Below are 12,931 nucleotides of genomic sequence, written 5' to 3'. Positions count from 1 at the left end.
ATCGTCAACGTAGTTTTTTTAAAAGTGTCTTTTATTGAAAGTATCTTCTATCAAAAAATCGTTGTTAACATTATATACCCCTTTTATTTTTCACTGTTATGTATACTTTGACATACATTTCAAAATGAAAATTGAAAGAGTAGAGTTGAGAAGAAAAACTGGTAAAGACAATAATTATTTTCTTCATTGACATAATACGCATTTAAAATTGTTTAAGAGATCAAATTGATCGTGCGATGCAACATTAAAGCTATAAATGCAATAACATTTTGTTACACTAAAATATTTAAGCTTTTGTGTTTGTATTATCGTCATACAGATCATTTTTAAAGCATTTTTTCCTTGATTATGTCTCACGTTAAGTTATAATGAAACAAAAGAATTGTGTTCGAGGTCCTCAGACTGACGGAAAAGGGGATCAGAGGTTATGAAACCTGCATATCACAGAAAAGACGTCAAAAGACAAATTTAAAAAGCAGGTCACATGTCCTAAGACTTTTGTTAGACGTCTCTATTATGCAAAGACTGGCAGAAAGGGCATAAACGACGCTATAATTTGCTAAGCGAGGCAACCAATCAGAGGCTGTTACTGTAAAGGAAGGGTATAGTGAACTTCATATTGTTCTTGCTCTTCCTTGTATGGCATGGCCTAAATCAGCTTCTGATCACTAAGAAGCATCAATGATCCCGGAGGACCAGAAAAATATAACAACACTGAAGTGAAGTACGGGGCAACAGTTTACAGCTGCCACACAGCACTTGACATCCGCCGTTTAGAAGCACAAAAGTCTGGACACAAAGTTGCTTGAAGACGATCAACTTGAGACAATCGCTTGTTTAACAGATCCTTATTTTATTTTAAGAAAAATAAAGAACTTCATGACTACTGTTACTTAGTTTGCTTAAGGCCCTGTCACCCCAGACTGCGCTTTCACTGCGTTTGCACGGAGTTGTAAAATTTAGCAAAGCGCCGCGAGATCGAAATAAAAAATTTTAAATTTTTTTTGTGACATAAAGGGACTTCATGGAGTCCCCCGCGTCCCCAGGGCCATCTGGCATTTTACGAGCTTCCACGGCGTTTTTTAATGACGATTGTCTTCGTTCCAGGATCGCGCTTCTACGACGTTCTTTGCGCTTTCATTGCGCTTTTACGGCGTCCTTACGGCATTTTCACACTGCGCTGAAATCGTAAAGCTCTGTAAAAGCGCCGTGCACACGCAGTATAAGCGCGGGTAAGGGACGCCGCACAAACACCCTACAAGCGCCGTTGGATAACCACCGCGTTCATTCGGCGTTCCTTTTGCGCTTTCACGGCGCTCTTTGTTGCGTTGTAGGAGATGGTTACTTGAGTTGCTACGGCGTCCTTGCTGCGATCTCCACTGAGCTCACTTTAGAACCGCGAGTGACGGCGTTTGTTTTGAACATGCTCAAAATGCGCGCCGTCGGTCGGCGTTCTATGCGATGCCACTACGATGCTACGGCGATGCCTGCAGCGATGTTTTGCGATCTTACTGCACTCACCTCGGCGTTCTGAAGTTTCATTGGACGCCGTGAGAACGCCGTTCTAGTGTGACAGGGGTTTTAAGGATTAACCCGTCAAAGTTAAGTCATTTTATTCGATGCTTTAACACGAACTATTAATGCAAATCTAAACAAAGTAGATCTATAAAACACAAATTCATCAGGTTCATGGAAAATGAGAAAATAAATGTTTAGGAATTATAAAACGTAATATTTTATAGTAATGATAAGACTTCGACATTTCTTGGCATTTTCATAATATCTTTATATTACTTTTGTTTAAAAGAGAAGCGTTGCCTTACCTATCAATGCTAAAAAATTGTAAAAAAAAAACTCTTTACGTTTATTGTTAAAAGTGTAAGCTTCCGTACAGATTCCGACGTTTTGCTGTGAATGTTTAATTTCATTTTTTGTTTCTTTTTCCTTCCAATACTACGACAAATTAAGTGCCATATTCGATATATATAGGAAAATAATTAAATAAACAACATATTTCGTTATTTTTGTATTTTTTTCCATACAAATGGCTTAATCAATCACGATACATTTTCCATCAGGGCTTTACATTAGGTTTATAACTCGCATGCAAACATGGCAACAAATTGCCAATATAACAATATATATCAATATCAAAATATGCGGATTTAATGTCTTCAAAATCACTGCAAGACTTTTGTTTTAACACGTTCTGGTATATCATATGTAATCTGTATAATTGAACAGAACAGAACATTATGGCGCAACTGCGTGACAGAAAATCATCCGTGCCATGCTGTATTTATAAATAACGCTAGTCTGCTTTAATTGGAAAATTCGGATCCCATTACGCACAAAATTCAGTTAATTTTCAGTTAAGTTCGTTAAGTTGGAATAAGACGAAGTTTAAACTTACAGTTTAATAATGAAAATGACATTTCCAAAAATCATCAAAAAATAGCGCTAGGAAACTTATATTTATGATAATGAACGTTATAATTCTAAAAATGTCCACCTATGCAAGTTTACAGTTTTATGAATGCTAATTAGTCAAATGACAAAAAAGATTGTTTTATAGCTGCTGCATTTTTTTCAATTTATTGAATAATGTAATGCCTCCTGATTGATGTAATAATGAATAAAGGGAAAGTATCGTTGTAAGGAGGATTCATATGACTGTTGATTTGTCTCCCCTAGATATGGACGGCTTTCCGGAAATGAGTTATGTTACACAAAACTAATTGTTCAATTTTCAAAGAGAAATAAAAATTCTGTTGAGTAGATTTTGATATAATTAAAATATTAATCTCTCTTGTCAATTACCGTGTATTGCACATATTTTCTTGTTTTTATCGCCTTAAACAAGCAGTTTTGTTTAAATGGAACAATATATAATGTGCCATATTTCAGTGTCTCATTATTATATTATAATAGATTAAATTAATATTTAAATAACATGCTTTAAAGGGTATTTATGTGTCTGTGAACATCGAAAATATCATAAAATAAACACAGCTACATGTCCGCTACATTTTACTCCGTTGCGGACCACAACATAACCCAATCTGTAAGTGACCTTTAGCATCTTTTTTTTTCCGAGGTCACAGGTACATTTTTTGTATATGTTTCTCCACATATGTTTTGCCACATGTTGTAAACCTAAAATTACTTAAATAATACTGTAAATGATGATTATATGAGTGCTATCTTACCAACATTCACATTTTAGAACTAAAAAGTGTACAAAACATGAAAAGACAGGACCAGGCAAAACTTTATGGACCTATACAGGCTAATTAATGATTAAGCCGGGTCATAGAATGAACTTAACACACAGAAAACTCGGAATATATCACGTGCAGTAACAAAGTCTCAAAAGTTTTTATTGATATCTCAAGGCCCAACTGGGCATGTGAGAAAATTTGAAAAACGCTAAATGTGATGGTAAAGTGTTAAAGTATTTTTTCAAAACCATTTCGAGTTTAAAAAGTTCTATAATTCAGCCATTTACTGGATTTCATAAATAGAAGTTTGCCAACCTTGAATAAACTGATCCTTAATTCTAGCAGAAAATACTTTTCTTAAAATGTGGACGGAATTGTCTGTTTGAAAAATCCAATAACAAACCGAGAGAATCTAAATTAAGAAGTATGCACAAATGAAGAAAATGAAGCTGGGTCAAAGAATAAATTAAATTTTACACATAATAAAGAGTCTACTCGAAATATCACACGCAGTAAACAATTTCGTATTCAACGGTTGATGATTTGGGTATAAGGCATAATCATTAGTCATTATATGAACGGGGAAAAACGCGTACACCGCTGAATGTGTAATATAGTTGTATACCTGCTTTATGCATTTGACAAATAGTCACGGTTTTATTTAAAACTATTTTGCGAAAGTGTTACTGCAGGTATATTTACAATATGTTTAACACGTAATTCCTTAATTCCATTCTATTCACGAGTTCAACATTCTCAATTTTAACGTGCTCATTATTTGTATATTGGCGTTTTTTATAAATTGCAAACTTAGTCATTTAATAGGATAAAGTGGAAAAGTTTCAGAGTCTCATTCTAAGTAATCTGCATATATTTAAACATAACGTTGTGATGTCTTTATTTTATAAAGAAAATGTGGGAAGTATGTACTTCCAAACAAGTTTAAACAAGACCCGGGTTCGAGCCGGGTGATGCTCCCCGAATATTTTTGAACACAGGAAAGTACAAACTCTTGTACTGTAGAGTTTTTCCCTGGAAAAGGTTCATAAGTTGCCAAACAATTCCAAAATTAGCCATGGCAGAGGTTACTTTCTTCGCACTGCACTTGAATCAATTGCGATCTATCAACCCTTAGAAAGTTTCTGGTTGATATCGCTTATGGATTCCGAGTTATGTCCGGGACAATTCAAACTTGTAAAAAATGAAACAAAGGGCAAATTACTACAAAATTGGCAAGGGCAGAGTTTCGATTCTTGTGCACTGCATATCAACCCATTGAGATATATCTACCTACAAATTTTCATTTTGATATCTCCTATAGTTTTAGAGTTAGGGGAGATAATTCAAAAACCGAGTAAAATAGAGTTATGGTTCTTTGACACTGTACTCCCCTCAATGCCCTTTACCACTGTATGAAGTTTAAACAAATTATCTCCAAGGGTATTTAAGTTTTGCTCCGGAGACAACGGATGGAGAGACGGACGGACAGACGGACAATGCGCCGAATATATGCTCCCCCGAAATTTTTTGGGGAGCATAACTAGGTCTGTAGAGAGCGGAAAACAAATAATATACTTATCAATTTTGTACAATTCTTTATTATGAAAAGTCACACATACATGCTATCAGAACCAATCAAAAAGATATATTTTATTATTTAAAGTATTACATTTATAACAAAAAGCAGCAGAATAACAATGTTCTCATAAAGGTTATATGACCAGATCTAAATGTTATATATTGCCTACATTTTGTTAACATTTCTCTATGCTGATATACATGTCACCATTGTTGGATAAATTCAAAAAATATGGATCTGGTGTATCCATTCTGAATTTAATTTTTTTTATAAAATACATAATGTTCTAGACATGTTATTTATTATACAAAATGTTGGTCAACCACTGCCTGATATCTTCTTATAATTCTTCAATAAAACCAGCTACTTATAATAAACTTAAAAAGTGCAATATAAAATGAATAGAATTGTTTCAAAAAGTTTCACGATTGTTTAATTCTTTCAGACAAGTTTTTATTGATGCTAACACAATAGCGGAATAATGTTTTCAATGAACATTTCAAGTTTTAAACAGTCATGTATAAACATGGCCAATATAGTTTTGTCATCATGAGGATAACAAATATAAGCATAAAATACACATAAATTCAAATACCTAGTAAACAATTCATAACATGATTTTCATGTTATCATACCTAGTAAACAATTCACAACATGATTTTCATGTTATCATACCTAGTAAACAATTCATAACATGATTTTTATGTTATCATACCTAGTAAACAATTCATAACATGATTTTCATGTTATCATACCTAGTAAACAATTCATAACATGATTTTCATGTTATCATACCTAGTAAACAATTCACAACATGATTTTCATGTTATCATACCTAGTAAACAATTCATAACATGATTTTTTATGTTATCACACCTAGTAATCAATTCATAACATGAATTTCATGTTATCATACCTAGTAAACAATTCATAACATGATTTTCATGTTATCATACCTAGTAAACAATTCACAACATGATTTTCATGTTATCATACCTAGTAAACAATTCATAACATGATTTTCATGTTATCATACCTAGTAAACAATTCATAACATGATTTTCATGTTATCATAATTATGTTAACTATGATACTATATAAATGAATTTACCCTATTATATACATTTAAAGTTTAAAGGCACATTACGCCTCAGAAATGAATATATATATTTTTTTTGTAAAAAAGGGCAAATATGTGTTTTATAATGTTGTAATAATAGATTTACAACATGTGATATTCTTATCACATGGCAAAAAAAAAGAGTTTGAAAAGAAAATATGATTTGTGTAGCAAAATGTCAACAAAATGGTTATTTAACATCCATACTAAATACTTATTCATCATAACTGTTCTGTACTGCAAAAACAACAACAGATGGCTCTGATAATGAGAAACTCTTTGGATAAAAAATTAGGAAAGCTTTTTGAAAAATAAAAGTGATTGAATTTTTAAGGCTTAATGGGCCTTTAAAACAAATAGGTACAACAATTTAAAATGTATGTATTAGTGTCATGTCACATAACATAACTTGTTATAAAATAATATAATCTTATTTTCATAAAAGGATTGCAATAGCTTGTAATTATACAATTAACAATATTAAAGGAACTCCACTGAGATTTATAAAATAAAAGTGATTGCATTTTTAAGGCTTAATGGGCCTTTAAAACAAATAGTTACAACAATTTAAAATGTATGTATAGTGTTATGTCACATAACACAACCCGTTATAAAATTATACAATTAACAATATTAAAGAAAACTCCACTGAGGTTATAAGCCTAAAAACATAACATTCTAATTTTCACATAAATAAACATAAGCACTTTAAACAGAAATATAAATTAAATATAACTAAGAAATATACAAGAAATACATTGAAAATTGTATGTTTGTGCTATTCTCAGTCCGATTTGATTGAAAAGCGTTTAAACACTTTTCAATTTTGGGTCATTTTTCACTATTATAATAATAATTCTGGAAAAAGGGAGCGAGCTAATGATCTAAAATTTTGCTTATAGGTTATTAGTATAGATCTACATCAAATGGAGTAATAATCTCAAAAAAATTATTTCCAGTCCCGGCATGTCAAGAATTCTCAGTGGAGTCCCTTTAACATGTAATATTATGTACTATATACATTCAATCAGAATTGCATGTAACAAACAGACATGTGTAAAATATGTTTATACATGTATATAACATATCTTAATCTTGGTATATACTAACATCAGCAAGCATAAAAAACTAACACACCTATAATAAAATGTAGTTATATCTTTACTGTCTGAAAACATTTAATATATATTTTAGCATTGTCGGAACCCATACATACATATTTGGCTGAACTACATTCATCACGAATGAAGTGTATTCATAACCAGTATGCTTAAATTACCCAGGATGCATTTTTAGACAGTATATTACAACATATCTTTTTAGTTATTTCATGTAACATATGTTTTACAATACATGTAAAATAGCATATCATAATTATGTTAACATCAGCAGAAATATAACTTATGTATACCTATAATGTTATATTGTCTTGGTACTATAATATGACACATTGTTTAACTAAAAATTCTAATTCAACTGTCACATAAATTATATATGAACATAAATATCTGATAGTATACAACCTTATAAAATATGGCTGTCTGTGTGAGAGAGCATATTGGTATCCGAGAGCTGGTATATATCCCTCAGGTATAGCTGAAACTTGTATATATCCCTGAGGGTAACTGAGAACTGACTTATGCCGAGAACTGGAATACATCCCCTATTGCGGGGTAGTCGATAACTTATATATATCCCCCAAGGTGCAGTCAAGAACAGGTATATATTCCGGGGGTGTAGCTCTGAACAGGTATTGGTGTCTAAGGGGCAGCTTAGAACTGGTATATATCCCTTAGATGTAGCCGACAAGTGGTATATATCCACCAAGGGGCAGTAAACTGGTATATATCCACGAGGGGCAACTACGGACTGGTTTATATTCACGAGGGGCAGCTGAGAATTGGAATATATTACGGAAGGACAACTTAGAACTTGTATATATCCCAGGGTTAGCTGAGAACTGATAAATAATTCTGAGGGGGCGGGGCTGATAACTGGTTTATATCTTGAAGGGCACCTGAGAACTTGTATATCCCCGAGGGGCAGCTTATAACTTATATTTATCCCGGAGGGGCAGCTGAGAACTGGTTTATATCACTGAGGTGTAACCCAAAGGCAACAAAGCCAGTTGAAGAGTCAATAAGCACTTGCATCTGACAGCCATGTATATTTTATCTCAATTGTACATTTCTATTGAGCATATATATGAAGGTATAATGAAATCATATTTACATAAATCGTGTATAACTTGTTTTAATTAAAAATAATGTTATACTGTCTTTGTAATAACAGTATATACAGTACATCTAAATTTACAGCAAAGTATATTTATAATTGCCTTGTGTTTAAATTTATCATTCTAACACTAACACAAAAAGTTCCCTTGAAGGAGCTCCATTGAGGCCCAAAAGCCAAGCAAAAAATAATTAAAGTAGAAAATCCAAAACAGATTAATCGGGGTATTCAATACGGAAAACATAAAAATGATACTGAAGAAATATACTCTAAATAAAACTGAAAATCGATATTAATGAACTGTTATTATCAGACAGACTTTAACTATAAACATTTAAACACTTTATATACAATTTTGAAAAACAAGAGCTCTCAATAGCACAGTGTCCTCAACTAGCCACAGTGATGGATAATGCAGAATTTTCTGATATCAAAAAGGGAAATAAATCTGTCAAAATCTATGTTATAGTCCATGGTCCTCGGACATTGACTTCTTATAACTCTCATATATTACTCTAAAAAAATTAAGTAAATATAATTCTGAATACGTCAAAAATCCTCAGTGGAGTCCCTTTAACAATTTGAGTAATACTGACTAACAGTATTAACTTGTACACATTATCGTTTTGCATAATCATAATTTTTTTTCTCACTTTTTTTCAATCTTTACAATATAAAACAATCAAAGAAGGAGTCTCTAAAATAAAACATGTAAATGGTTCTCATCTCAATGAATAAAACAATTATGTATACCATTCACTTGTCCTATATATCATATAACAGGTATTCACATATAAAATTTACTATTCCTCTATATCATATACATGTAATCCTATATATAACTGGTAATAACATATACTGTACCCCTGTACTTTATCTCTTATAATACTGTACGTTTGTAAAGTCGCTTTTCATTGGATAATCGTGATGTTTATATAGATTTATATACACGGCTGCTGTCAATATCTTACTTTTCCTCCACAAAATGATGCTTGCTGTATTATAAATTCGTTATAAAGATTGTTGACAGGTTATATGGCCGTATATAAATGGCTGTTTGCAATAAAACCCGAGCCGTTACAAAAAGCCGTTTATATAGGGCCATATAACCTGTCAACAATCTTTATAACGAATAATATAACTGGTATTTATTATACAATTCATTGTCCTTTATAACATATAACTGGTATTTGTATATTAACATTCCATTGTTCTATATATCATATAACTGGTATTTAGAAAGGCCATTCCCTTGTCCTATATACCATATAACTTGTTTTTAATAATACCATTCTCTTGACATATAATCATATAACCAATATTTACATATACCACTCCCTTATCCTACATACCATATAACTTTTACCATTCCTTTGTCCTAAATAACATATGAGCCGTGTCACGACAAAACCAACATAATGGGTTTGCGACCGTATCCGCGCAGTCTGATCAGGATCCATGCTGTTCGCTTTACAACCCTATTACAAATAGAGAAACTGATAGCGAACAGCATGGATCCTGATCAGACTGCGCGGATGCGCAGGCTTGTCTGGATCCATTCTGGTCGCAAACGCACTGTGTTGGTTTTGTCATGACACTGCTCAAATATTTGGTATTCATATAAACTATTTCATTGTCCTATTTATCATATAACTGGTATTTATATATGTAAACACCATTCATTTATAGTTCATTATACCATTCCCTTGTATTTTATATAATAAAACTGGTTTTTATTCACTTGTCCTAAGTATCGTGCAACTAGTATTTGTTTATACCATTACATTGTCCAATATATCATATAACAGGAGTTCATATATTACCCTATACACCATATAACTAGTATTTGTTTATATCATTACATTGTCCAATATATCATATAACAAATATCTATTCATTCAGTTACATTAATCATTTACTTCTTCTGCCCTTGTACAATATGATATAACTGGTATTTATATATACCTGATTCCCTTGTCCTTTATATCATATAACTGGTATTTATATATACCTGATTCCCTTGTACATTATGATATAACTGGTATTTATATATACCATTCCATTGCCATACATATTTATACGACTGGTATTTGCATGTTATCTTTTACTTCTAACTTTTCTGACCATGTAAATTACATTAAACATCTGTTTTATGATATTTTCATTAAATTTACTTATTTATTAATTTATTTACTTGTTTATTAACAAATCTATTTATGCATTCTTATTAAGACATTACTTTTTTCAAATCATATTTCTTTTCACAAACTATATCTGATATTTAAGAAAATAACCTTTACCTTTATCCAGATTAATATATTTTTTCTTTATATTTCACTGCATTTCTTTCATTTATTTATTTAAATACACATTTGAATATTACTTTTATCAATTTCAATATATCAACAATGATCAGAAATTAATATTTAATGAACTGTTTTTGATGATTGTTATCTATCATATTGTATTAAATTCATTATTTAACTTATCAATATGTAACTTTATTATTATATTTTTTTTTGCTGATAATGTTTATTTTAATAATTATGTCTTTTTATCATGAAATAATTTAGATTAAGCACTATGTTAACTGCATGTTTTCTATCTCACTATGTTAAAAATTCAGATTTTTCTTGGTCAAAAATGATAAAAAAATTATCATCTCTTTTAACATGCAATATAATGTAGTTTAAATACTACATGTATCCTATATCACTTTTTTGTTGAAAATTCAAAGCAATAACCATCACGTTTAACATGAAATAACTGATCCTTATCCTTCACATACTGTTTAGCATCATTTACCTTCTCTCCTACAAGTCCTCCTGGTGTCAATGTTAACTTATCATCATTAAACTCCTCACCATCTCCTGTTATATAACAGCCCCTTACATTCACATCTACAGTATGAGGAATATGAGGAAGACTATCAACAAACTTCTGCCATGTTGTCAAACTCATTATGACAAAATCAAGCTCAATGTTCTTTAAACTCTTCATCTCTAAAGGTGACTGTATTATATTGTCAGTTAACCTACACAACTGTAACTCAAGCTTACTGAGATTGTGTAACAATGGTAATACTGTGACAAGTCTCTTTGTTATGTTGGTATGATATATTTGAGATTTATTGTTAATATCTCCATACAATTCAAGTTCTTTTAATTTGTTAGATTTTCTAATAATATCAAATATTTTCTCATAATTACTATTTTTCAATTTATCAAATTTAAATATTTCAAGGTTTGTAGTATCAACATCTATCACACTAGCAGTATCAAACAAATAAAGGTACTGAAGTTGTTGATGTTTTGATAAATTTACATCATGCTGGTTCCTACACTCACATTTAACATTAAGATGTATTTGTTCAAGATGACTGGTTCTCTCAAGAAAATTACAAAATGTAGTAGTATCATCATAACTCATTGTTATATATATCATACTTATTGCTACAAGATTGATCATACTAGGTAGGTTACTAACAACTGTTGTACACACTGGGTAATACTTGTCATTGTAAGAGACACGATAAAGAGATAGAGATTTTAATGTTGAAGTATTTACTTTAATTGTCTCATAAACACAATTATTAATCATCTGTTCACTGGTACTCTGTGTACTATGACTTTGTGGACCGAACAACAATCCATATTGTATTACAATTTTTTCAAGATGGTGAAATATTGGTAAATATTTTGTAACTTTAACATTGTGTGTGTTGATGTAACCTACATTAATAGACAGAACAGAGTCAGGAACAACCTGATGCTGATCAATACCTGAACAAACAATATCACAAACCTCACTATCATCAATGACCAAATCTCCTATATAAAAAACAGGATTATTTCCTATACTACATGCTGCATTGAATTCTTCCATTGATTCTAACATAAGCTTTTGAATATCAGCAATAAAACCATGATCGCTATAAAAAATGTTACTTATTGTCCTCCTGTATTCCTGAACACGAGAGTCTTCTGACACAGTATCATATATGTATTTTGAAACATGTGTTGCTAATCTAGGTTCTAGACCACATAGCATAATGATAACATTTGACTGCTCTAATATGTCATTTACTGTTGAACAATTCCGAAAAACCTCACAAATAAACATTTTGACTAATTCAACATTTCCTGTACTATCTGATGAACACATTTTTGCATTGAAATTTATACCAATATTTACTGCAGCCAGAAATTCTTGCATTGATTTGTGAATGAAAGAGAACAATGAGCTTTTTAGGTTTGGATACAGAAAAAAGAAGGACATTTATCTTCTGTCAAAATCCCCAGTTTTCAGACATGTTTGTCGCACATCTTGTGATATTTTCAAATCATCAAACACAGATTTGTCAAATGTTAAGGACTTATCCTTAGGATAATTGAACAATGTCTCATAAGCCAAGTGCGACGCACCATATATAAGATGACTATTTAATCTACATATCTCTACATCTGTTAAATACTGAGGGAGTTCAACATTCTGAGAAACTTTCCATACATTCTGTATTATTTCCTAAAGTTTTATTGATATTCCAGGTGAAATAAAGTTCTAACATACCAGTATAAATAGCACACCTTGAGGTTTTATCGAGTTTACCATCACACCATAGACAAACCAATTGTTGCAGCATAATTGGGTACCTGTTTCAGGCCAACCACAGAGGGTATCCTAAGATATTTTGTTCACACACATTAGGATCTAATGATTCGTTCAATGCTGTTATTGTTTTCTTAATCATTTCTTTTTTCATGTGTTTTATCAAAC

The 12,931-nt window shown here is 31.3% G+C and overlaps 2 protein-coding genes across 2 annotated transcripts in view; both read right to left on the bottom strand.

Moving 5' to 3' along the window:
* The window catches only part of LOC132719252 (uncharacterized), a 65,618-nt gene that overhangs the window by 41,617 nt on the left and 11,070 nt on the right, over positions 1-12,931 (bottom strand). The gene's annotated exons all lie outside the window — the stretch shown is intronic.
* Positions 5,966-12,417, bottom strand: LOC132719254 (uncharacterized). The gene is made up of 2 exons (XM_060703018.1): positions 10,211-12,417; positions 5,966-10,166 (listed from the first exon to the last, which is right to left on the bottom strand). Exon 1 carries the CDS (start codon positions 12,368-12,370, stop codon positions 10,868-10,870), a length of 1,503 nt encoding a protein of 500 aa, XP_060559001.1. The 5' UTR covers positions 12,371-12,417; the 3' UTR covers positions 5,966-10,166; positions 10,211-10,867.

Source organism: Ruditapes philippinarum, unplaced genomic scaffold (assembly GCF_026571515.1).
Source record: "Ruditapes philippinarum isolate M1 unplaced genomic scaffold, ASM2657151v2 ctg3024_1_1_1_1, whole genome shotgun sequence".
NCBI classification, from domain to species: Eukaryota; Metazoa; Mollusca; class Bivalvia; order Venerida; family Veneridae; genus Ruditapes; species Ruditapes philippinarum.
This window is presented reverse-complemented; position numbering and strand designations above follow the sequence as displayed.